General features: G+C 38.5%; 1 protein-coding gene across 1 annotated transcript; it reads left to right on the top strand.

Moving 5' to 3' along the window:
• Positions 1 to 536: 536 nt before the first annotated feature.
• LOC146504895 (uncharacterized) lies at positions 537 to 21,547 on the top strand. Its single transcript, XM_085182342.1, is given in 9 exon segments — positions 537 to 873; positions 7,927 to 8,072; positions 8,182 to 8,776; positions 9,682 to 10,246; positions 13,381 to 13,439; positions 13,533 to 13,629; positions 13,723 to 13,838; positions 18,806 to 19,321; positions 19,324 to 21,547. Coding segments are annotated over 9 exon segments (2,328 nt in total). The 5' UTR covers positions 537 to 669; the 3' UTR covers positions 19,354 to 21,547.
• The last annotated feature ends 852 nt before the right edge of the window (positions 21,548 to 22,399 follow it).

The following is a 22,399-nucleotide window of genomic DNA, read 5'->3' as shown; positions in this document are numbered from 1 at the left end:
TGTTAACATGCTGTGTAGGTGTGTACTTGACTAGCTGATATAGACATAATGGGGGAAACACCTGGTTTGACTATTGTTCACCTGTAGTGTGAATGCTGAACATTTGCCTGTTTAAATCATAAGACCAGTCACTATACAGAGATGTGCTTCTGAATGTGGACTATGTGTCTTCTGCATGCAGTAATGCAGTTCTGCTTGTGTTGAGTGATGTAAACAACTGATCGATCTAAACTCTTTAAACGTCAAAATTGATCATTAGATTTTTTATGACACAACAGTGGTGAGTGTTCCCACCTTCTGCTCTTTGTGACTTAACGCGATCTTTCCGTTTTCGAGTTTTGGACATGATTTTGGAGTATATCTTCGCAGTAGCGATTGACCGCAAAGTAAAGCTACCGGAAATGTACAACCCCACATCCGGTCTCAAACCAGGAAGTTAGCATTTTCTCGTGCACAGGGTCAATAGTCTGAAACATTTAGTGAATGTCTAAGCTCTGACCAAAACAAAAAATAGTGGACTGTATTTTGAAATGATTACTCCGGAAGTGTACTTGTTGTCTTTCCGGCGGAAGCTGCAGACGGCGAGAATTGCAGCGGCAAACCCTAAACACAGACTGGGTTGAAAAGAGCTTCTCTTATTCAGCGTTACATGTCCTCTTGAACACAGACATGTATCGGCCGGGTGAACCTGTTCGCCAGGCGCCTCCACCGCTGCCGTTCGGACCTCCACCGCCTCACGGCCCTCCTTTTAGACTCACAGGGCCCTGCTCTGTTCCTCCTCCTGGACACTTACCCCCCAGGCCCTGTGGACCATATCCGATCGCGGCACGAGATTATCTCCACAACAGACCGCCGAGTGGGCATTTCGTTCGTGTACGTACCCAAGACTAGGTAGTACTAGCTTAGTGGCGAAGTAACATGATTGGGAAAAGGGAGTTGGCAACCATAACGCTAGCGTACGAATTCATAGACCACTGAGAGATGCAGCTCTGACACTCCTGTATGTGCGGGAGGCCTCAGTGCACAGCATGCACCTCTCATTATGAAAGAAGTGGTTGGTTTCTGTATCCTAACTCAGTTTTTTGTGGGTAAATGCGAGTCACGTGACTGACACGAGCACGCTGCACAACGTTTGGCTTCACGCTTCACAACGTTGTACTGCAAATATGTGTAGCCGTTTCTTATTAGGTCTACCATGTTTAGAAATAAATTCAATATATGTATATGATCGATGCATAAAGCAATTTCGAGAATTCATAACGTCATATGTAGTTCAGAAACAAAAACATTTTATTTAAATAAAAAAACACACATTGGTGGAAGGGAAACAGAGAGAAACTGGCTTCTTTTTCCAATCTAACCGTGTTTACAGGCCGTTATCTGTTTTACACACTCGACCAAATAACAATTACAAAATAAAACAAAAAGCAAGTTGAAAATCAAAATGTCTCTTTCAGTGAACATAAAAAAGTCTTTGACGTAATGTTAAGTCTTTTGTGCTATTTGGTGCATCTCAAATATATAAAAGAAATAACCCTAAAAGTAGCTATATTAATACTGAAACAAACAAGAACAGAAAGTAAAATATTCCCTCCAAACAAAACGTATAAATACGAAACATGCAATTCAGTCCATGCTCCGCCCATCTAGTTATAAAGTACCAAATCACAACAACTGTCCTGCAAGGCAAGGCCAGCGACACTCCCTTTTCTGTCAATGTAAAGAACTTTAAAAACACATTAAATCCCTCAGATATGTTAATAAAAGACAAATAAGTGCAATTTTAACTGTATGTATCAGTTTTTGTACATGATAAAATAAATCCGTCAGCGTGGGCAAGAAATAAGTGTGTAAACATGCAGAAAACATTCTGGTAGCTCACTGGCCAGACTATCTTTTAATTATAAAACAGAAGACTTCTGTTAATCAAAGCTATTTTTTGTCATACCACCCTAAGGTACATAGTGAAAAAAAAACAGGAACATTTCTGTCATTTAATTGTTTCTCTGTTACTTAATTACTTTTATCCAGTAAGTTGTAAAGGTTAAGGGCATACAGTTAAAGGTCTAGCATCTACGCTGTCCAAAGACACGCAGTGGGCTGGATTGGAGTCTTTGTCGAGCCAGTTCTGCCCCCTGGCCCTTATGTTTGACAACCATGATGTAGACAGATATAGCCTACAAATTTCTGCTAGACTAAACATCATTTTAGACAAAAGAGCGAATGAAATTTTAAAAAAAATGTAGTTTCTGAAATGGTAAAGAAATTAAAAATGTCTTCTTAAGAAAAAAATGTTTAAACGTTAACGTCTTGTGTTTCAATTTTGAAAAGTAGTCACATTCCTTATACATTTTTAATAATGTAAGCTGGCTGCAAATAACTACTAACCTTCCATTTGTTACCTGCTGTCTAAAAATGACCCTCTTAAATTGATAGAGGTTGCTGGTAGAAAGACATACGAGAAAGGAAAGAAATTTTTAGAAAAGGTATAAGAAATACACTGTTATCAACCCTAAAACAGCCGTAATAACTCAGAATGCTTTCGAACTTTCAAACTTGCAGACGAACTAGGGGAACACATGATCTTCTTTAATTATGTCTTGCATTGGTTAAAGGTTTTTAACCCCCGGATAAAGTACAGAAATGCTAGTCCACCTGTTTGTTTCTTTCTAAGATATGGTTGAAATGGTGCTGCTGTCTTCTGCTGATCCATTTTCTCTGTAAAAGTAATTAGTACTTGCTAGCTTCCTACCTAATCAGCAACTGTTTATGTTTATATGTATGTATATATTAACATGGTACTTAGCTAGAGAGGGCTACTTTTGGGTCATTTCATACGCAACTTTTTCTGTCTGCTGTGGAGTAGTGACAAGCGGCAGGCTTTGTGGTTAATTTGTCAGTCCCGTATGGATCAGCATTTGCTCTAACTGCTTCACATCAACAAGGGTAAGTTGGCACTTTTTTTTCTGATGAAAAACAGTCTAGATCATTTGTGAGTTGTAGTGTTTTATAGTGTCTCTGTATGTTAATTGCTAATGCTAATTACTTTATGACAATAACTGAGCAGTATCATGAAGTATATCTCCAGGGAGTCTCTTGTCCTGTGGTTGCTATAAGTCAGTGTTTGGACTTCACTTTGATTAGTCTGTTCTGTTGAAATAACAAAGTCTGAGTTGATGTAGAAAAATGTTATTAGATCAAATGTGGATTTATGCCAAACATCATATCCTACTTAGATCATCTGACTTTAAGGAATAAAATTGATAAACCATTCTAATGCTGGGACATTCATCCCCTTTTAGATAGCAGAAACCATCTTAACAAAATGCAGCCACAACAACAACTTCCTTGTTACATAATTTCCTTAGGGATTAATAAAGTATTCTGATTCTGATTCCTTTGCATTGTTAGTTGGTTTTTAAGTGTACTCTGATGAGTTATTTAGTAAAATTAATCATTAAATAAATCAGTCCTAGGGGTGTTCATCCCCGGTTTGATTTCGGGAGGTTACAGATCCCTTTGTGGATGTGTTAGTAAGAGCATCTAGCGTAAAAACCCAAGTAGCTCTTTATCTTCAGTAGTTTGTGTGAGATTCTTCACAGGGAGTGTGATTCTCCCTCTGCGAAGAGTTCAGCTGAGCCAGTGAACCTGGACTGCATCTGTACTGTTTTAAATGTTTTGTAATAAGGTTAAACTGTTATGTAACCTGAAAAAACCTGTAATGGAGTTATTATTAGTTATCCACTACCTAGGATTGTACCATTCGTTTATGTCTCTGTTTTGTGTTCAAGGTACCAGTGAAACATTTTTATGAACATAATATATTTTCTGATAGTGTTTATTTACTCTACATTGTTTCCCGTATTTTGCAGGATAACATTTTAAAATGAAATCGAATTGGATTTTTAAATCCTGGAGATGCACTGAAGAATTGATGGGATTTGAATTGTCCCTTATTTGCTTTTAGGAATGGGCAAATACATGTAAATATGTTGTTGTACTGATTCATGACTTTTTTCTTAAGAAACATATAACATGTCATTTTTATCCTTCATGTAGAGATTTGTCTTCCTTTGTACAGCAGGAAAAAAAAACAGTACTATCTGTGGCTGCTACTCAGTTTGACTTGGTGGAAGTTGTATGTTTGTGTGCCTACATTTATCAGAGGAAACTATTGTGTATTTTAAAATCTAGTTTGTTTAGTTTTACAATAGCTAAAAGTTTTGCTAAAGAAACATTTTGGAAGTTGCATGTTTATAGTCACATAACTGTACAAGCCAGAGTTCAAGAAGCTTGGAAGCATTTAAACACAATTCTGATTACCATTGTGAGCACACAAGTTTGTGGCCATGGCTGATTTTTATAGCATTTTAATATATTTATTGTATGTGGCACATGTTACATTAGGTAATCAAGGAGCTCTGTTTTTTTTAACCTGTCACAGTGTCTTCATTTGCTTGGTTATGTTGTGACAAAATAACAAATTTATGTATACAAAAACCTTTCAAAAAGTAAAGAAAACCTGTGTCCTGTGCTGTTTTTTTAAAAAAAATTTTTTTTAAACAATTTCATTTTTACTTTAGAAACATCAGCTAGTGTTACTAGAGTAGAGCTGGCTTTTTATGCTTTTATTGAGACTCAGCTACTCCATTCGAATCTCTTCAGAGTCACTGACTGCAGGTTGTCATTCACACAGAGGTTCAGTCACTTTTTACAGCATGCACTCTGTTCAGAATGACCTGGAAGGTGATGTTGATGCTTAGCACTGTTTACTTTATTAAAATTCTTGAAGAAATAGTCACCACACAACTCCACTCAGTTTTAACTAATAATAATCTGTATGAACAGTTCCAGTCTGGTTTTCACCCCTCCCATAGCACCGAAACAGCACTTATAAAAATAACCAATGATCTTCTTATGGCAGCTGACTCCGGTTTACTTTCCATTCTTATTCTCCTCGATCTGAGTGCTGCTTTCGACACTATTTCTCACTCTATACTTCTCAGTAGGCTAGCCTCTATCGGTCTCTCCCATACTCCACTAGCCTGGTTTAAATCATACCTGTCTGATCACACTCAGTTCATTCAACTCAAATCCTTTACTTCTCAGCCCTTCCCTCTGACCACTGGCGTACCCCAGGGATCTGTCCTGGGGCCCCTTCTTTTCATTATCTACCTTCTACCGCTTGAACATATTTTCTGTAAATACAATATCCATTTTCACTGTTATGCCGATGACACCCAGCTTTATCTGTCCACTAAACCTGATTCTGCTCTTCCCCCATCCTCCCTCACCCTCTGCTTAGCTGAACTAAATTCATGGTTCTCTTCTAATTTTCTCAAACTCAATAGTAATAAATTCGAGCTCCTCTTGGTCGGCACTAAATCAACATTATCCAGAACCAACAGTTTCTCTATTACTATCGATAACTCACCGGTCTTCATTTCTTCCTCTGTGAAAAGTTTGGGTGTCATCCTCGACAGTACTTTATCTTTCAATTCACACATGTTACTCGGTCTGCATATTTTCAATTGCGCAACATTAATCGTCTCCGTCCTTTTCTCACCCCACATGCCACTGCCATTCTTGTCCATAGCCTTGTTACTTCCCGGATTGATTATTGTAATTCACTTCTTTTTGGTCTTACTCAAAAATACATCCACAAGCTCCAACATGTCCAGAACTCTGCTGCCCATGTCATCGCCAGGACCCCTTCTGGTCCACCACATCACTCTTGTCTTGCAGCAGCTTCATTGGCTCCCGATCAAATATCGCATCAATTTCAAAATACTCTTGTACACATTTAAGGCTATTCATCATCTCTCTCCTCCATATCTCTCTGATCTGGTTAAGATCACCGCCCCATCTCGTTGTCTCAGATCTTCTTCTTCCCTTTCACTCTCCGTCCCTTCCCCCCATCTTACAACCATGGGGAGCAGGGCTTTCAGCTGCTCTGCTCCACAACTCTGGAATTCCCTAAATCCTGATTTAAGAAATATCTCTCTCTTCTCACTCTTTAAGTCCAAACTCAAAACCCACTTGTACAAAAGAGCTTATCCCACATAACCTCTCCACTCTGCTATTTTATTTGTTTATGTCTTATGCTTTTATGATTCTGTAAACTGCTTGCTTTTATGTTGCTTTTATTCTACTGTGTACAGTGACCTTGAGTGTTTTGAAAGGCGCTTTCAAATAAAATGTATTATTATTATTAGTAGTAGTAGTAGTAGTAGTCTGGTGAGATTATTTTTCTCTGCAATTCATGAATAGGCATGTTACTGAACTTGCATTTGAACAAGAAGATGTAATACAGAGTTTCCTCCATGAAGAATTTTCCTAATCTTAAAATGAAACATGAAATCTGTCCTTTTAAAGTAGACCAAAAGTTTCACATTTCCATGGTGGTTAGCTAGGGCCTTGTATCTTAATTGCAAAATCCTAACCCTGATATGCTGAGACATGCAGGATTCACATGGATGAATTTCTGGCTTCAACAACTTATTTGCCTTGAATTGGGTAACATCATGCATCGCTGATGTAAATTACAGATCAATTGCTTTGCTTTGTCTGTACTATAAGTGGAGAGACATTCAAGATCTGAAGCACCAGTGCAGACATTCAACAGTCATGATTATTCACTTGAGATTTGGTCGCTTGTGCAGTTTGGCATCTAAATGTAAGAAATAAGTTATTCATTGCAGTGAATAATCACCCTGTCGTATTTGAACAAAATTACTAAGAGGAAGGCACCTCGGCTGATGTTAAAGGCTAATCAAAGCTTGGCTAGCTTGCCTTGTGATGATTGGTTACTATTGCTATGACATTTGTGCCAGCAAAGTTACCCCCAAACATCAGGAAAGCTTATGTCAAGCGTTGGAAGCAATGCATTGATGTGAATCCTGCCTTGACTTACACAGGTGATAATACTGCAAGGGTTGACTCAGCTAAACAAACTTTAACTGACTATAACTATAACTTATTCTTCTTCACAAAAAGAAGAACCTCACTGCTTAGTACTCATCTATGTAAAGATCCAAAAAAGGAGCCACTCACTGCATTCAGATCTGCTGTAAAAGCTTTGCTATTCTAACATTAAGATAAGTAAAAGACTACATAAGCAAAGACACAGTTGTTATGGAACAAATGCAGACTAACTGAAACGTAAAATTAAAGTTTTATATTGTCAAGAATAAACAGTGAATAGTTTAGAGCAAATACTCTCAAAAGTTGGAACATTATTTTACCTTGGCAGTTTAAGTTGTCGTCACACTGGAAACGATTCACTCATTGCATATTTACTTTGAAGCTGACGACTGGTCACTTAGTAGAATGCCGGGAAGTTGAGAGATGTTTCTTGGGTCCTGCTCACTTTGAGTCACCAGCTGTTATTTTCCCCGTACTTGATCGACGCAACTTTCTATGGTCTCTGGTTGTTACATCAGTGTAAATTGTTTCCAGTATGGATGCAGCTTCAGTCTTCAAAAAAGAAGTAGACAGGCTTGACACTTGACACAAGTAGTAAAAGCATTAATTCACTCTGTAGCAAAAGTGACAGTTATACTCTGTGCTCTACATAGAATAAAAACTGTCAAAATTACTATGGGTGGCAAGATGCGGCAGGTCAAACATAGGCTGTTGTAAGATTTTGTAAAAAATTCTAAAATAAGCTAATAATTACCTGTTGTGACCAGACCACTTAAATGGTTAATCTTTTGTTTTTAAATGGAAAACCTTCTAAGTGCAATCATTTAGTGTGATAAATCAAAACTGCATGGGCTTGACCATTTTTAGATAAATACCATCATTTGGGAAATGTCTATTTAAAATCTCTTTAGAAGTTATTCCATACAAAATAAAAATGCCATAGATAATCTTCTGCAGTTATAACCTGTACAGCACTATAACATGAAATCTTAATGCTCTCAGCCCCACTGTAGCAGCTTCTCCATAGACCGTAGTACACCAATTGCTTTGGGAGGAAGCCAGCAGATTGTTACTCCTGCTGAACCATCAACACATCCGGTACCACAGTGGAATCCCCCTCCAGTGGAACGTCATTCTCTAGATAATAGGTCTGTGTGTGTGTTTGTGTGTGTTTCTGTCATTGAAATAGTGTGTATAAGTCAAAGTTTCAGCATTAAAGTATTCTTTTGTTTGTAACACATGCTTGTTTGTTTCCAGTGACCGTGCTGGTGAGGAATTTCTGAGATGCATTGCAGCCAACAAACCTCTCCCAAACTATCTGAAAGGCAACATGGCATACAACCTGGCTGATGCATTTAAGTCAGCTAGTATCTTGAAAGAAGCAGTCAAATCAGACCGTGAATTCCAGAAGCATGTGGCTAGAAGCAAGAGCCGTAGTCGAAGCCGAAGCCATAGCAGAAGCCGAGGCAGGTCTCGAGCCAGGAGTCGCGGTCGAAGCAAAAGCAGAGTACGCAGCCGAAGCAGGGGAAGAAGCAAAACTCAAGCCTGTGGGAAGAGTCGAGCTAGAAGTAAAAGCAGGGCTCGCAGTAGGAGTCGGAGCGACAGTCGAAGTGAGAAAAAGAGTCATGTACGGAGCAAGAGTCGAGTAAGGCGATCCAAGTCACCAAGTAGCAGTAGTGAAAAGAGCCGAGGCAAAGGCAAAAAGAAAAACAGGAGCCCTGGACTCATCACTGTCAACAGCAGTAATAATCTGCCAGGAAATAGTCTGTTAGAAGGATTGAAGCTGGTTATGAGCAGCCAAGATTTGGAAGATCACCTGCCATCTCTCAAAGATATCATCCTTACTATTAAGGTAGAGTTTATTACTTAATCCACAAGTTATGCTAAGATCATTGTTTTGCTGGACCAAATTGAAACCAGCTGCACTGTAATAAAAAAATCAACATTAAGAGTTCACAACAACAAACCCTAACATTATAGTAACGTTTCCCAAGTAGTAGTATGATTTAGCATTTGTAAGTCATTAATTAGTGTATTTTTATTTATTTATTTTTAAATTAAGACAATCTTGCAGTGCAAAACAGAATTCTCTGACATGCTTTATGTAACTTGATCTAAAAATGACATTGTGTATGGAAGTAACTAGTAATTGATAGAGGTTTCAGCAGCATTATTTATATAACTATATTTTTATAATATAAAGAAATAATCAAATTCTATGTAAAATGTCTTTAAGTAGAAGTGCATATGTCAAGTCAAGTAAAATTCTTGTAATTGCAGAAGCTGTTTTTAGGAAAATAAGACTTTTCAGTGAAACCTGTACAAATTATGTGCTGTATCTACCCTGCATGTTACATTGGGACATTACTATTACAAATTGCTATTATATTTAAAAAATAGCAGCTTAAATTAATAGGAGCTTAAATTGAAATTTCTTAACACAGCACATAGACGTCTCGGACATTGGCAGTTGTAAATGTTAAAAGCTATAGTTTATAATGGCGAGGTTTCAATATAGGCCATATGATCCAGGAAAGAATGTTAGTGTTAAGTTAAAGCATGTAACAGTGCACTGGAGCTTGAGGTTTTTAGTTGGTGTTTATGCTGAACTTATTTATGCTGAAATGAGAATTACATTGACCTACAAAGGCTCATGGGTGAACAATTGATTGCTTTAGCCCTGAAACTTTAAACTGAGCAGTATAATTGTGAGCAGCCACAAATTCAGTGTATCTAATTGTGATTTCTTCTACACAGGCTCCAGATGAGGGCAAAAAAGTTGAGTGTGTATCTAATGAGCCTGCACATATGGAACATGACAGTCAAGACAGTTTATCAATGCTGGAAAAGGAAAGCATGCTGCTTCCACATGAAAGAGTTGGTGGTGATTTCTCATGGCTTCAAGGACAAAGTCAAGAAGATGCTGCATACCAGAAAGCTAATGAACTTGAAGATGAAGAGTCTTTCTTGTATGGGAATGAACCAGCTTCCCAGATTAATGAAAAGGCCAAACTACAGAAAGAGAGTAGTTCCCTTTCCACTCATTGTGGACATCTTCTTGATCCAAATCAGTCCCTGCAGTTGGCTTCTTCAACTTTAGTCCACTCCAATCTGGACAACATGGAATATGAGAAAATCAAGACCATATTAAAAAGCCTGGGTTCATCAAGTGAGATCAAGGTGAAGACGCAGGGTCAGAATGAGCAGGAGTCATTTCCTACACTTGTCAATTCAGACAAAGCAGCAGCAACTTTAGCATTGCCAGCACTCAATAACCCAAATGTACGTCAGGCTCTGGAGTCTCTGCAATCTCTGATCAAAGGTGAGAGATTTCTATTAAATGAAAGATTCAGCATAGTTTACTCATGCTACTGAGTTCTATTTTTTTCAATATTTTGTGTTATTAACGATAACAGTTTTTTGATTTACTTCATTATGGCAGATTATGTAATGAGTTACACATAACATACTTTTAAAGTTTAAACCTGGAATTGTATGTTATTTGACTTGTCTGTGAATACAAACCATACGCAGTGTATTTAAAATAAACATAGATAATTTAAAAAGATGCACTAGTTAATGGACTACTGTTTTCAGGACTTGAGTTTGGCATTTAGCTAACTTCGTCTTTTTTTTTGAACCAGAAGGGATTTGGATTTTATATTGGAGGAAGAGTGGAGATGCCCAGAATCCATGTTTTTTGAAGTCCAGTATCCACAGTTACTGATCATTTGTGGTGCCGCTTCATCTTCCGGTGTTTGTAGTGATTGATCCACTGTGTTTTATCAACTCCATTTTCAGTACAGAAGATTGTACAGCACTATCTCACAAGTGTTATGGAGATGCTGGTTTCTTTTTCCAACAGGACCTCTATCTAACGACAGTGCCAAAATTACTAAAATGATTTTCTGATCTGTTTATAAAGTAAACAGTAATAACATACTGTTACTTTATTTAACAGCATGTTATTGGTCAGCTAACTCATCTGACGCTAACCCCATAGAGCAGCGGTACCCAACCTTTTTTGCGCCACGGACTGGTTTAATATCAGACAATATTTTCACGGACCGGCCTTTAAGGTGTCGCGGATAAATACAACAAAATAAAATGAAAAGGCCAAGACAAAACTGTGGTATTTTGTAAATATAGTAATAAACGCTAATTCACTGTGTAATTGTGTAACTTTATTAGCAGCGTCCTCCTGAAATGCTCCAACAAATTTGAGAGTAACATAGTCCTCTGTGCCACTTGCTCTCGCGTAAATATTTCTTTCAAAATAAGACACACAACTACAACACGGAAAAGACCCAGGGAAACAGAGTTAATGATAAAAACCCTGAAAACCATAAATTTCACAACCAAACCTCAAATCTCGCGGCCCAGTACCAAACGACTCATGGACGGGTACCGGTCCGAGGCCCGGGGGTTGGGGACCGCTGCCATAGAGAACATACAGACGAGGTAAAGGGTGCTCAGGCTCCTAAATGCGTGTTTAACTTTTGGTGAAAGAGTCTTGGTTTTTTTTGTTTTCTTTGTTTTCGGTTTTCTTTGAACTCTTCTTTTTCCAGGGTGGAATGATTGTACAGCATACATTTTTAATTACTTTAAAAAACAAGAATTGGGTGCACAAGTTTAAATTTATTTTGAATTTTCTTTAAACCGCACTGTGTTAACATTGTACATACAGGCTCAAATATATACGTCCCCACTAATATTTGATTAACTGTCCCTTAGCAAATTGCACCTTGACCTGATGCTTTTAGTACCCATTAACAAGCTTCTGGCGTAATCCTGGCTAGATATTTGACTAGTCTTCTTCTAGCTGCTGATCTGAGGAAATGTAAAAGAGGAAAGATTTTGGAGGTTGTAGTCCTCCTTCATTATTCCAGCCACTTTGTGCAATGTACCAGTACAACTGTTTCATGTGAGTGGGACAGTTTGCGTGTTCTTTCTATTCTTGGCTAAGTGCTGACATATCCAAATAACTTGTACTTATTTATAATTGTTTGAATTGATGATTCTGGAATGTGTAGTTTTTTAGAAATGTCTCCGTGAAACATCCCCTACATGTGTAAATCTACAATTATCCATCTTAGATCTTCACAGAGTTCCTTAGACTTTTCCAGTGTTCTAGACATCGGTCAATGCCATGACTGCTGGCAACCAACTTTTTATGCTGGAAAAGAGAAACTACCAATTGTAGTCAACTGGTAGTTTTGACAAGTCAATAGGTAAAAGCCTTGTCAAGTTAAGATTCTGTAGAACCCTCAGCACCACTTATTAAAACATAGTGAAGTGAATGAATAGATTTAAGCATACGTATACTTTTTGCCCTATGTAGATTAAAGACAATCCATCAATTTAAACTTATGAGCCAAATTCTTGTTTTAAGTAATATAAGGTGTTGTACAATCAGTCCACATTGGAAAAGGGTTAGGGTTAAGACTCAAGTGACTACTGTGACTACAACTGTAAATGTGCATACTTTTCAGATGTTAGACATTTCTGTATTGTAAATCCTTTTTGATTGATATGAGGAAATATTCTGTCTGAGGTAGTGGATTTCTGATTTTCACATGCTGTTAGTCATAGTGATTGATATTAAAACAAAATAAGCTATTTCACTTTGTTTAATGAATATGGGAAATATATATGTAAATTTACCCCCTTTAAATAAAGTACAAACAAGAACATTTTTACCAAATTATCAGTTTTTAAAATAGACTCATAAAGGGTAACTTTTGCAGTGGTCATGAAAGGGGAAAATGGGAGAAAATTATAAAGATCAGACCTTTTTCTTGTAGCAGTCTGTAATGAGTTTTAGTTAAGCTGTGAAGTTGGGCATTTTGATATGGGAGTCTGTGGAGATTGAGTTGCTTTTGGAGGCATCCATGAAACTGCATTTTCTGGCTCCCTGAAATTGGCTTCCTTTTTTTAAAAAATCCCGAAAGGGAATTGGGAAAGACCAAAAAAAATAATGGTTTAAGTAAACCATTGTTTTTTGAATATATTTAAGCATACATACGCATGCTTAAATATATACTTCACTCTCTTTTAATCCAGTTTCTGGATAACTAAACTATAATGATTTACTAATTATCACATGTTTTGCATTAGATTAGTTATACTAATAGTTTTTATAATTCTTTCATTGTGTTGCTGGTGTGGTTGTGAATTTTTTTCTTTTTCTTTTTTATTGAAAGAGGTCATAAAACATTTTAAATTTCATTAGGTCAGCCATGAAGAAACTTATAGAACGCCCAGCATTATTGTTGCCTAAGGGATGGCAACAAGCACAAAAGTCTGCTTGTGTGAAACGAAGAGATTTGTATGACAGCTATTTACCCAGCTGATGTCACCTGGTCTGATGTCTTAGACCTCTGTTATTATTCTTTAATACTTTTATTAGTGAAAGCATAGTTATACATTAATTACCGTTATTCTTTGATCCTTAAGCTACAAAGGAGAAACGAACAAAAAGTGACTGCGCATCTCAAGCATCTGATAAACATAAGGTGAATTTTCAAACATCATTTGTGTAATGAAGTGAGATACAGAAAAAAATGCTAAAGCACCCGCTTATTTTGAAATTCGAATGTGTTTCACAGGAGGGTGACAGTGAGGAAAGGAAGAGAGAGAAACAAGAGAAAGTAAATAAAATGGAGTCTTTGGCCAAAGAAGTGGATGAACTGTTAAAACAAGATGGTAATGTAGTGTTCTTTGTTTATTTCCATTTTGCTGTCTCCCACAGTCTAAAAATATTCCTTACACTTAAATACTTTTCTTCTCCATTTGCAGGACTGGGTTTTATAACTTCAGTTACTGGCTTTTACTGCCAGAACTGTGAGGAGTTCATTGGAGATTTGAAGTCTGCTGAAAACCATGCAGCTATCCGCCATCATAGTAACTCTATTGTGAGTATCTATTGTACATAACTCATTATGGATGAGGCACATGATACTCTACATTCTTTTGAAAAACATAAAAGGATAAGTATGTAACCGATTTCAACTTGGCTGACATCTTTTTCACATAGTCAAGGTGCTCCTTGTATATACAGGAAAAAAATATTCAATGTTTTTAAGTTATATTTGATTTAAATAGGATCATAACCCTTCAACTTCACGACTACATATTTAAAGGTTTTAATGCCACTTGTGCTTATGTTTCATGTTACTCACCAAAACACACTGTTTGTATCTTTGTATGTTGCTGGAGATATTAATTCTATGAAAAAAACCCAGATGGAGTAGCCCTGCACCAACATTTTTGCCAGTGCAATTCACCAGTTGCAATTTTCTTTCTTTCAAATTTCCTTCTAAGGAAATCAAACAGCTCAGAACAGTTGCGTCATTACATACACTCATCATGACCATGTCTTGATAATTTTGGATTTTTTGGTGATTTCTTTGAGCTGTTCTTTTTCCAGGTTAGACTGATGCTGCAACATATATCTTGAGTGATTTTAAAAAACAAGAATTGGATACACGAGTTTGAATTTATTTAGGATTTTCTATCATCCACACAGGGTCAAAAGTATACATATAGGCTCAAATATATGCATATACTCAAATATTTTAATGGGTGGCGTCAAAAGTTCTACAATGTCTTTTAACTTGACAAGGCCGAGGCCTATTAAGATAACTCTTTATTGTCATTGCACAGTCATACATGGTACAATAGTACAATGAAAATGGAAAACTGTCCTACATCGGCACTACCTATAACACAACACGATACGACACATCACAACGTAACACAGACAACACAACACAGTATATTAACTTAGTAATAAAAAAAAGAAGAAGAATAAGTGTATGTGTATTGCACACTGTTATTATTGCACATTAATTATTATGTACCTTGTTATAAATATAAATATTATTATTGTAAGTGTTTTTACCATTGTTACCTCCCTCCCAAAAAACTCCAGGGAGGTAGCCAATCAGGTCAGCTATTTGCATTGATCAGGGCTATTGCCCTGTTGTAAAAGCTGTCCTTGAGTCTATTTGTTCGAGACCTCAGCAGCCTGAACCTCCTGCCGGACGGCAGCAGCTTAAGCACCCGATGTCCTGGGTGTGTGCAGTCCTGTAGGATGCTGTGTGTCCTCTGGAGACAGCGAGTGCTGTACAAGTCCTTCAGGGAGGGAAGAGGGTGTCCAATGATTTTTTTGGGGCCATATTAATGACCCTCTGGAGTGCCTTTCTGTGTGCTGTGGTGCAGCTGGAGAACCACACACCGATGCAATATGTCAGCACACTTTCAATGGAGCAGCGGTAGAAGACGGTCAGCAGCTCCTTCTTCAGGTCCATTTTTCTGAGGATTCTCAGAAAGTGGAGACGCTGTTGGGCCTTCTTTAAAACCGCAGAGGTGTTAGAGCTCCATTGGAGGTCTGTGTCTATGTGCACTCCCAGAAACTTGAAACTGGAGACCCTTTCCACGCACTCCCCGTTGATGCTGACAGGCTGCAGCTCGGACTTCCTCCTTCTGAAGTCAACTACCAGTTCTTTTGTCTTGGTGGTATTGAGGTCCAGGTTGTTGTCTGCACACCAATCTGACAGCCTCTAAACTTCAGCTCTGTACGCCGTCTCATCTCCCCCAAAGATGAGCCCCACCACGGTGGTATCATCTGCAAACTTGATGTCTGGGTGGGAACTAACACAGTCATGTGTGTACAGTGTGTACAGTAGGGGACTCAGTACACAGCCTTGTGGAGAGCCGGTGTTAAGGCTGAGGAAAGATGAGGCCCCACTCTAACTCTCTGTACATGGTCTGAGAGGAGGTCTCTGATCCAGCGGCAGGTGGTAGAGGGAAGTCCGATTTCCAGCAGTTTAACTATTAGTCTGTCCGGGAGTATCGTATTGAAAGCAGAGCTAAAGTCAACAAAGAGCAGCCTGGCGTAACGGCCCTGCACTTCCAGGTGAGAGATGGTGGTGTGGAGCGTTGTAGCAATGGCATCTTCAGTTTATCTGTTAGCTCTGTATGCGAACTGGAGCAGGTCGAGTGTGGGTGACAGGGAGGACATGATGTGACGTCGGACCAGTTTCTCGAAGCACTTCATTATAACAGGTGTTAGAGCAACTGGTCGGTAGTCGTTGAGGCTGCTAATGTTAGTACGCTTTGGCAGTGGGACAATTGTAGCTGACTTTAGGCACGGCGGGATGCAGGACTGGGACAGTGAACTGTTGAAGATCTTAGTGAAGACCCCAGCCAGCTGGTCTGCACACTCTTTTAGGACCCTTGTGGTTACCCCATCTGGTCCGGTGGCCTTCCTGGGGTTCACTGCCCTCAGTGTGCGCCTCACCTCATATTCCTGCATTATGAAGCTTGGGCTGCTGCTGTCTGATGTTTCTACTGCTGCTGCCTCTGGTCCCTTCACTTAAAGCATGCAAAGAAGTGGTTCAGCTCCTCTGCAAGCGCCGCGTTACCCTCAGTCAACGTGGTATTGCAGGGGTTGTAGTGCTGAACTCCCTGCCATACCTGTCGTGAGTTGTTGTTGCTAAAGTGGTCTTCGATCCTTCTCTTGTACGCTGCCTTGGCCTCTCTGATGCCTCTTTTCAACTCAGATCTGGCTGCACTGTACAGCATACCATCGCCGGATCTAATCTAATCTATTGACTTCTCATTACTGTTCATGATTGACTACAACTGATAGCCTCTCTTTGCTACCATAAAAACAATTAGTTTTACAACAGTCATTATACTGATCAATACTCAGAACCAATGTTCCTCCTAAGCTGCGTGCATGCGCAGTTGCGCACTGCTGGCACGGTCTCTGCACACAGAAAATCTGCGTTGCGCACAAAAAAAAATCTAACCTGAATTGAAATTAAAATAAATACGTTAACAATTCTGTTTTGCAGTGTTAGTGTTAGTAAATGACTGGCTGCTCCAGTACGGGAGCCACCTTATCCCATAGTCCAGCCAATAATGCGATTCACATTCGTATATACGCAGCTAATCAACGTCGTTGACAGGCTATGACAGCGTCCTTATGTGCCGACACCGGTGTTTTAGCTAGCAAAGCGGCGTGGCTGATGTGGAGTGAAGCCACGTTAATGACAACGCGTACAACCATTGGAGATGTGAGCAGGACAGACGGAACAATCGACGGAAAACGTGTGGACTTTATACCAGTTTTCAAATTGTGTTGATCGGCCACGTAAAACCAGAGTTATGATAAAAATATCTGCAATCTTTGTTTTTCTTTCTGAATGCTAGCGTTGTTTATATTTACTGCAAGAAGAAACAGTAATAACTGTGTTTTGGAAAGTGCTCGAAAGCACTCTCCGCCTGTGAGCAAAAACAAAACCACTCCCCGCGCCCCTCGCCTTTCCTATTGGTGGAAACATGTACGATGTGGACCAATCAAAAAATGATATGGTAACAAGACATTTAGTTGTTTAGGAAGGGAGGAAGTTTTAGGAGTGACGGCGGTGTTTTGAGATGTGAGAGATTTGCGACGTTTAGCGCAAATCTTGTGTAGTTAGTGTGTAGTGTAGTCAATAGTTTTGTTGTGTGTGTCAGAACAATGAAGCGACTGCTGAATGTTACAGCTGTTACAGCAGTGACACATCTCCTGTTGTCAGGCCTGCAGGTATCAGGCTTGTGATGTTCTCTTTTATCTCACAGTGAACAGAATTATTTTTTGGAGTGCAGAAATAATTTGTGTGGTATCAGATTTGATGCAGAACAGCTGATTGTTTCTATAAATAGTTTGAAATGTTTATTTAAAAAACCACCTTGGCTGCATTTTTAGGTAAACCGCTGCAAAAAACTTTGTTTTTTGAAAAACTCAGTTACTTTTTTGAAGAAGTAACTATATAATTAATTGCACAACATTGGCCATTATATACTGTATTTTGTAGGGTGTGACAGGACTATCTCCCAGACCACAGACTCATACTCATAATACAAGTCAGAGCTTTATAAAAACAAAACAAAACAAAGTTGTAAAACTTTGGTTTTGTTTTGTTGTTTCCAATAGTGTTAACATACTACACAGGTCATGAACAAGATTTTTTTAAATTTTCTCTATAAGTGGGCTAAAGCACTTAATGCTGTAATTTGGATGGATGGATTTGATGCTGGCATGACTACAGTGCACACGTCTGCTGTTGCTCACAGTGGTCCAAGGGGCCTCTCATGGAGTTTGTGTGTTCGCTCAGACACATAAAAAATTAAAGGGAACATTGCTCAGAACAAGGGTTAAAGTTCAAGCAGCCAAGTGAAAATCTAAGACAAATAATTAGAAATTTCAAACTTGGAACATGTCTTGGAGTAATTTTTAAACAAGTACAGATTCCAAGGTCATCAATCCAAATTGTTTTTTGCAAGTACCCAGATGTGTCACTACTTTGAAAGGGGCTAGAAGCACACCCAAACCATCACCCTCAGATGAAATCTGGACACAACTCTGTGTTCCAACAGGATAAGGATCCTGAAAATTTGTGGGCTGTGCTTAAAATGTGGGTCGAACCCAATCTGCAAAGGGTTCGACCTACATAGGTCAGATATCCAGTTATTATGCGCTAAACTAGTTGATGGTTGCCAAAAGTCAGTTGTAACTTGCTATGGGGCATTTAATCAAAACTTAGTAGGGGTGTGTATAATTTTGACCCTGTTTGGAATAAAGAAAAAAATCTAGTTGTGGACCCAGTTCTTGTTGTTTAAATGAATCAAAGTTGGAAACGGAGCAGTTCTAAGAAATTATTAAAAGGCTAAAATATACTATGAATGTATGAATGTATATAAACCTCTGACGCATATACAAGCTTGAATCTAAAAATTTTGTTTTCACAATGAAAAAAACTTTACACTTATCCCAAAACTGTTTATGTTCAATCCCCCCCCCCCCCCCCCCCCCCCTGTGTATTTGTAGGCAAAAGAACCGATGGACAGGCACTCTAAAGACATCAAAGGACACCCACGTCATTACAGTCCCTCCAGTAATCGACACCCTGACCCCCCAGACAGGAGAGATCACAGGGGTTATGGTTACCACGGGGATTCAGGAAACCACCGGAATAGCACAGACCATCTACGGAATTGGAAGAATGACAAAGATTTCAGAAGCCGATACCATGATGATGACCACAAAAGTCACAAGGATAGAGATAAAAACATCTTCTTGAAAGAGGAAATGAAAAAGGAGCGAATGTTTATAACAGTCTCCGATGGACTGACACCTTCAACTTCTAACATCAGGGTCAAGGAGGAGTTGGACAAGGAGAAGGCCACTGGAAGCCATGGTAAAGTTAAAGCGAAAGACCTAGAATCATCCAAGGAGAAGAAAGGCAGCATTGAAAATGATCAATACAGTGATAGCACTGATGATGACGGAAAATCACCTAAAACAAAAAAGAATAAAAAGAAAAAGAAGAAGAAGGAGAAAAGAATAAGAAACAGAAACAGAAGGAGAAGTCTTAGGTGTTATTTTGTCCTTGTCATATAACTCTGGGATGATGGTAGCAGCTTATTTCTGGACTGATTTTCTAACATAGTTTTCTCACTTTCTTTTCCTCCACCCAATTGTTTTTTGTTACTGTCATTAGAAGAGGAAGGTAGACCTCAGAGTGATTCATCATGTATGAAGGAATAGACTGATATTAGACTGACGAGGAAGCACGTTCGTTGGTGGTCTTTCTCTAAAAGAAGATTAGTATTACTTTTATCTTTGTGTATCTAGTACAATGGACTTTACCTCACTTAGAACTAAGATTGAATTTTCTCAGTTAATTCAGGTATTTTTCCCCACTTCAGACAGCGTGTGTGATCGGTCAAATTAATTCTCATGTGGAATGAAATATTCTCATGTGTCCCTCAGTAAACAGGCAAACAAAAACCTTTTCCAAGACGTCTGTTCCTTTTACACATTCTGCACAGTTTTCAGCAGTACTGTATTAATGTCTGCCACGTTTCAGGTATGGCATCACATCTCGGTTCTATCTTTTAATTAAATGTTCAATAAAATAAGCAGTAAGAAAATAAGCAGTAAGAATTTTTTTTCATTTCATTGGACCAACAGCATTGTAGTTTTAGAAAAGCTATACATGTATCTGACATCTTGTATTCATTTTGATCTCAAATAAAGACGTAAAATAAACAAATGTGTACTATTGCTTAGTTTTTGGGGTTTTCTTTCTTGATTTTAAAGTCAACTTTATATTATGTTTGAGTGGCTCCCATCAGGAAATACATGTAGACTATGCTTCCAGGATGTAGGACACAAAAAAAAGGGTCACTAATGTCCCTACAGCACTTCAGCATCTGAACTGTAAGCCTTTCCCACCCCATCCTTTTCTTGCTTCCTTCCCCACATATTCAGTTCCTTGGTAATTGAACTGATCATTGAATCTGAACTATGATTGGTCATTTTATACTGATGCTTTTATGTTCTATGTCTTATGTGGTGGTCTCTGTGCCTTTTTAATTGCCCCTTGGGGATAAATAAAGGGAATTTGAATTGTATCAATACATTTGAAGTGATCATATGCGTGTTTGATTTAATTTTAAATTTACCAGAATTTGTTTTTAATATCTGTAATGTTCAAATTTATTCAGGTAAATGGCAAAGAACCTGCATCTAAAGAGTAGTTTAGAATTCTAGTACAAATTGGAAATAGTGAAACTACAAGTAACTCAAAGTTACTTTACTAAGTTTGTAAGCTAAGTTATTTTTTCTTGACGTCTGTGGAGAAAAAAAAAGGTCTGACTGGTTTGACTGTTTTTACATACTAAGGCTTTTGCCTGTGTCTAATGTAATGCAGTCAAAGCTCATCTATCAGAGATGAATATGCCATCCAAAAATGGAGGAACACACTCCATATTTTGTTGTAAATTATTATAGGTATATCATATCTATCTTTTTTCTATTGTATTTACCAACATCAAGAAGTCACAAGAAAAGAAAGACCACACCATGGTACATGTTTAAATACGGAAAGTTTATTGATCTAATTTATTTATTAAACAAAAAGACAATATTTTCACCTCAAAAAATACATAGACACAAGGTTGGGCCAATATCAGACAGAAATGTGAACTCCACTCTGTACAGTAGGCAGTAAACTGATATGTAGATTCAAGCTGTTCATATTTTTGGCCACCAGATATGACTGTATTGCAAAGCTTTGAGTAATGTTAAATGGAGTGATTCTTATATAGTGCTTTTCTACCCTCCCAGGGTACTGAAAGCTCTCTATTCAACATGCCACATTCACCCCATTCGCACCAGCACCGTCTTGTATCAGTTCACTAACTACTAGTGATGGGTAGATGAGGCCTCGTGAAACATTTCAGCACATTCCCCAAACTGTATCGATACAGTGTCGACACAGTGTTGCTGTTTTGCTCCATACTGACACCTGCTGGACCTTAAATATCATTGCGGGCAACTTACTTGAGACTCACAGCAGACACTGATTCAATGACCTAGTCATACTTGTACACTGTAAGGTATTGTACTTTCCATGGAATAATTTTATATTTTTTACATTTCAAATATTGTAGAAATCTTTAAAATATATTGTGAATGACATTAAGTGAAAATTAAAATGAAAGTATTGTGAATGTAATATTACTCATTTAAATGTAATTGACTGTTTATTATAAATTTCTATTCAGAAAAATAAGTTTATCCAATTTTTCTCCAGCTTTGGAAGACTCACAGGCATAGATGAAGCTGGAGTACACAAAAACTGTAAAGCCAGGTGGAAAAGGTTCAGATTAGACTGCAATCATCGAGTCCATCCTCACCTCCTCCATCACCGTGTGGTACGCTGGAGCCACTATCAGGGACAAACAGAGACTGCAGCGTGTTGTGCGCTCTGCTGAGAAGGTGATTGGCTGCAGACTCCCATCTCTGCAGGACCTGTACACCTCCAGGACACTGGGGCGTGCAGCTCGGATCTCAGCTGACCCTTCTCACCCTGGACACAGTCTGTTTGACCTGCTCCCCTCAGGCAGGAGGCTCCGGTCCATTCGCACCAGAACCTCTCACCATAAGAACAGTTTCTTCCCCTCTGCTGTTGGACACATGAACAATAACAGTATGACTGTTCCCACCACTAACACATGACCCTACGCTGTGTTCACTGCATCATTCCTTGTTTGCACTGATCACCACCTGCACTCATGTATATATCTATCTACTTAGCACTTTTAATTCTTATTCTTATTTTTATTTTCATGTCTATTTAAGCGTTATATGACAGTATGTTTGCACTAAGTACCGCAGCAATTTCCTAATGTTGTAAACCTGCTCAACATTTGGCAATAAAACCCTTTCTGATTCTGATTCTGATTCGATGTCTTCCTATTCCCCCAGTACGTTAAAGGATCCTCTGATCTTGGAATGTTTCTCTCCGACACTCTCCACAATACTAAGGGGTTGGCAGTCTTTTATAATAAAATTCAGGACTGCCTGGTCCAGAACAATCTTCCTAGATGCTTGATTTCAAAATAATAAACACAT

The sequence above is a fragment of the Neolamprologus multifasciatus genome, chromosome 13 (assembly GCF_963576455.1).
Source record: "Neolamprologus multifasciatus chromosome 13, fNeoMul1.2, whole genome shotgun sequence".
In the NCBI taxonomy this organism is placed as follows: domain Eukaryota; kingdom Metazoa; phylum Chordata; class Actinopteri; order Cichliformes; family Cichlidae; genus Neolamprologus; species Neolamprologus multifasciatus.
Note: the sequence above shows the minus strand (reverse complement) of the source record. Positions and strands in the feature narration are given on the sequence as shown.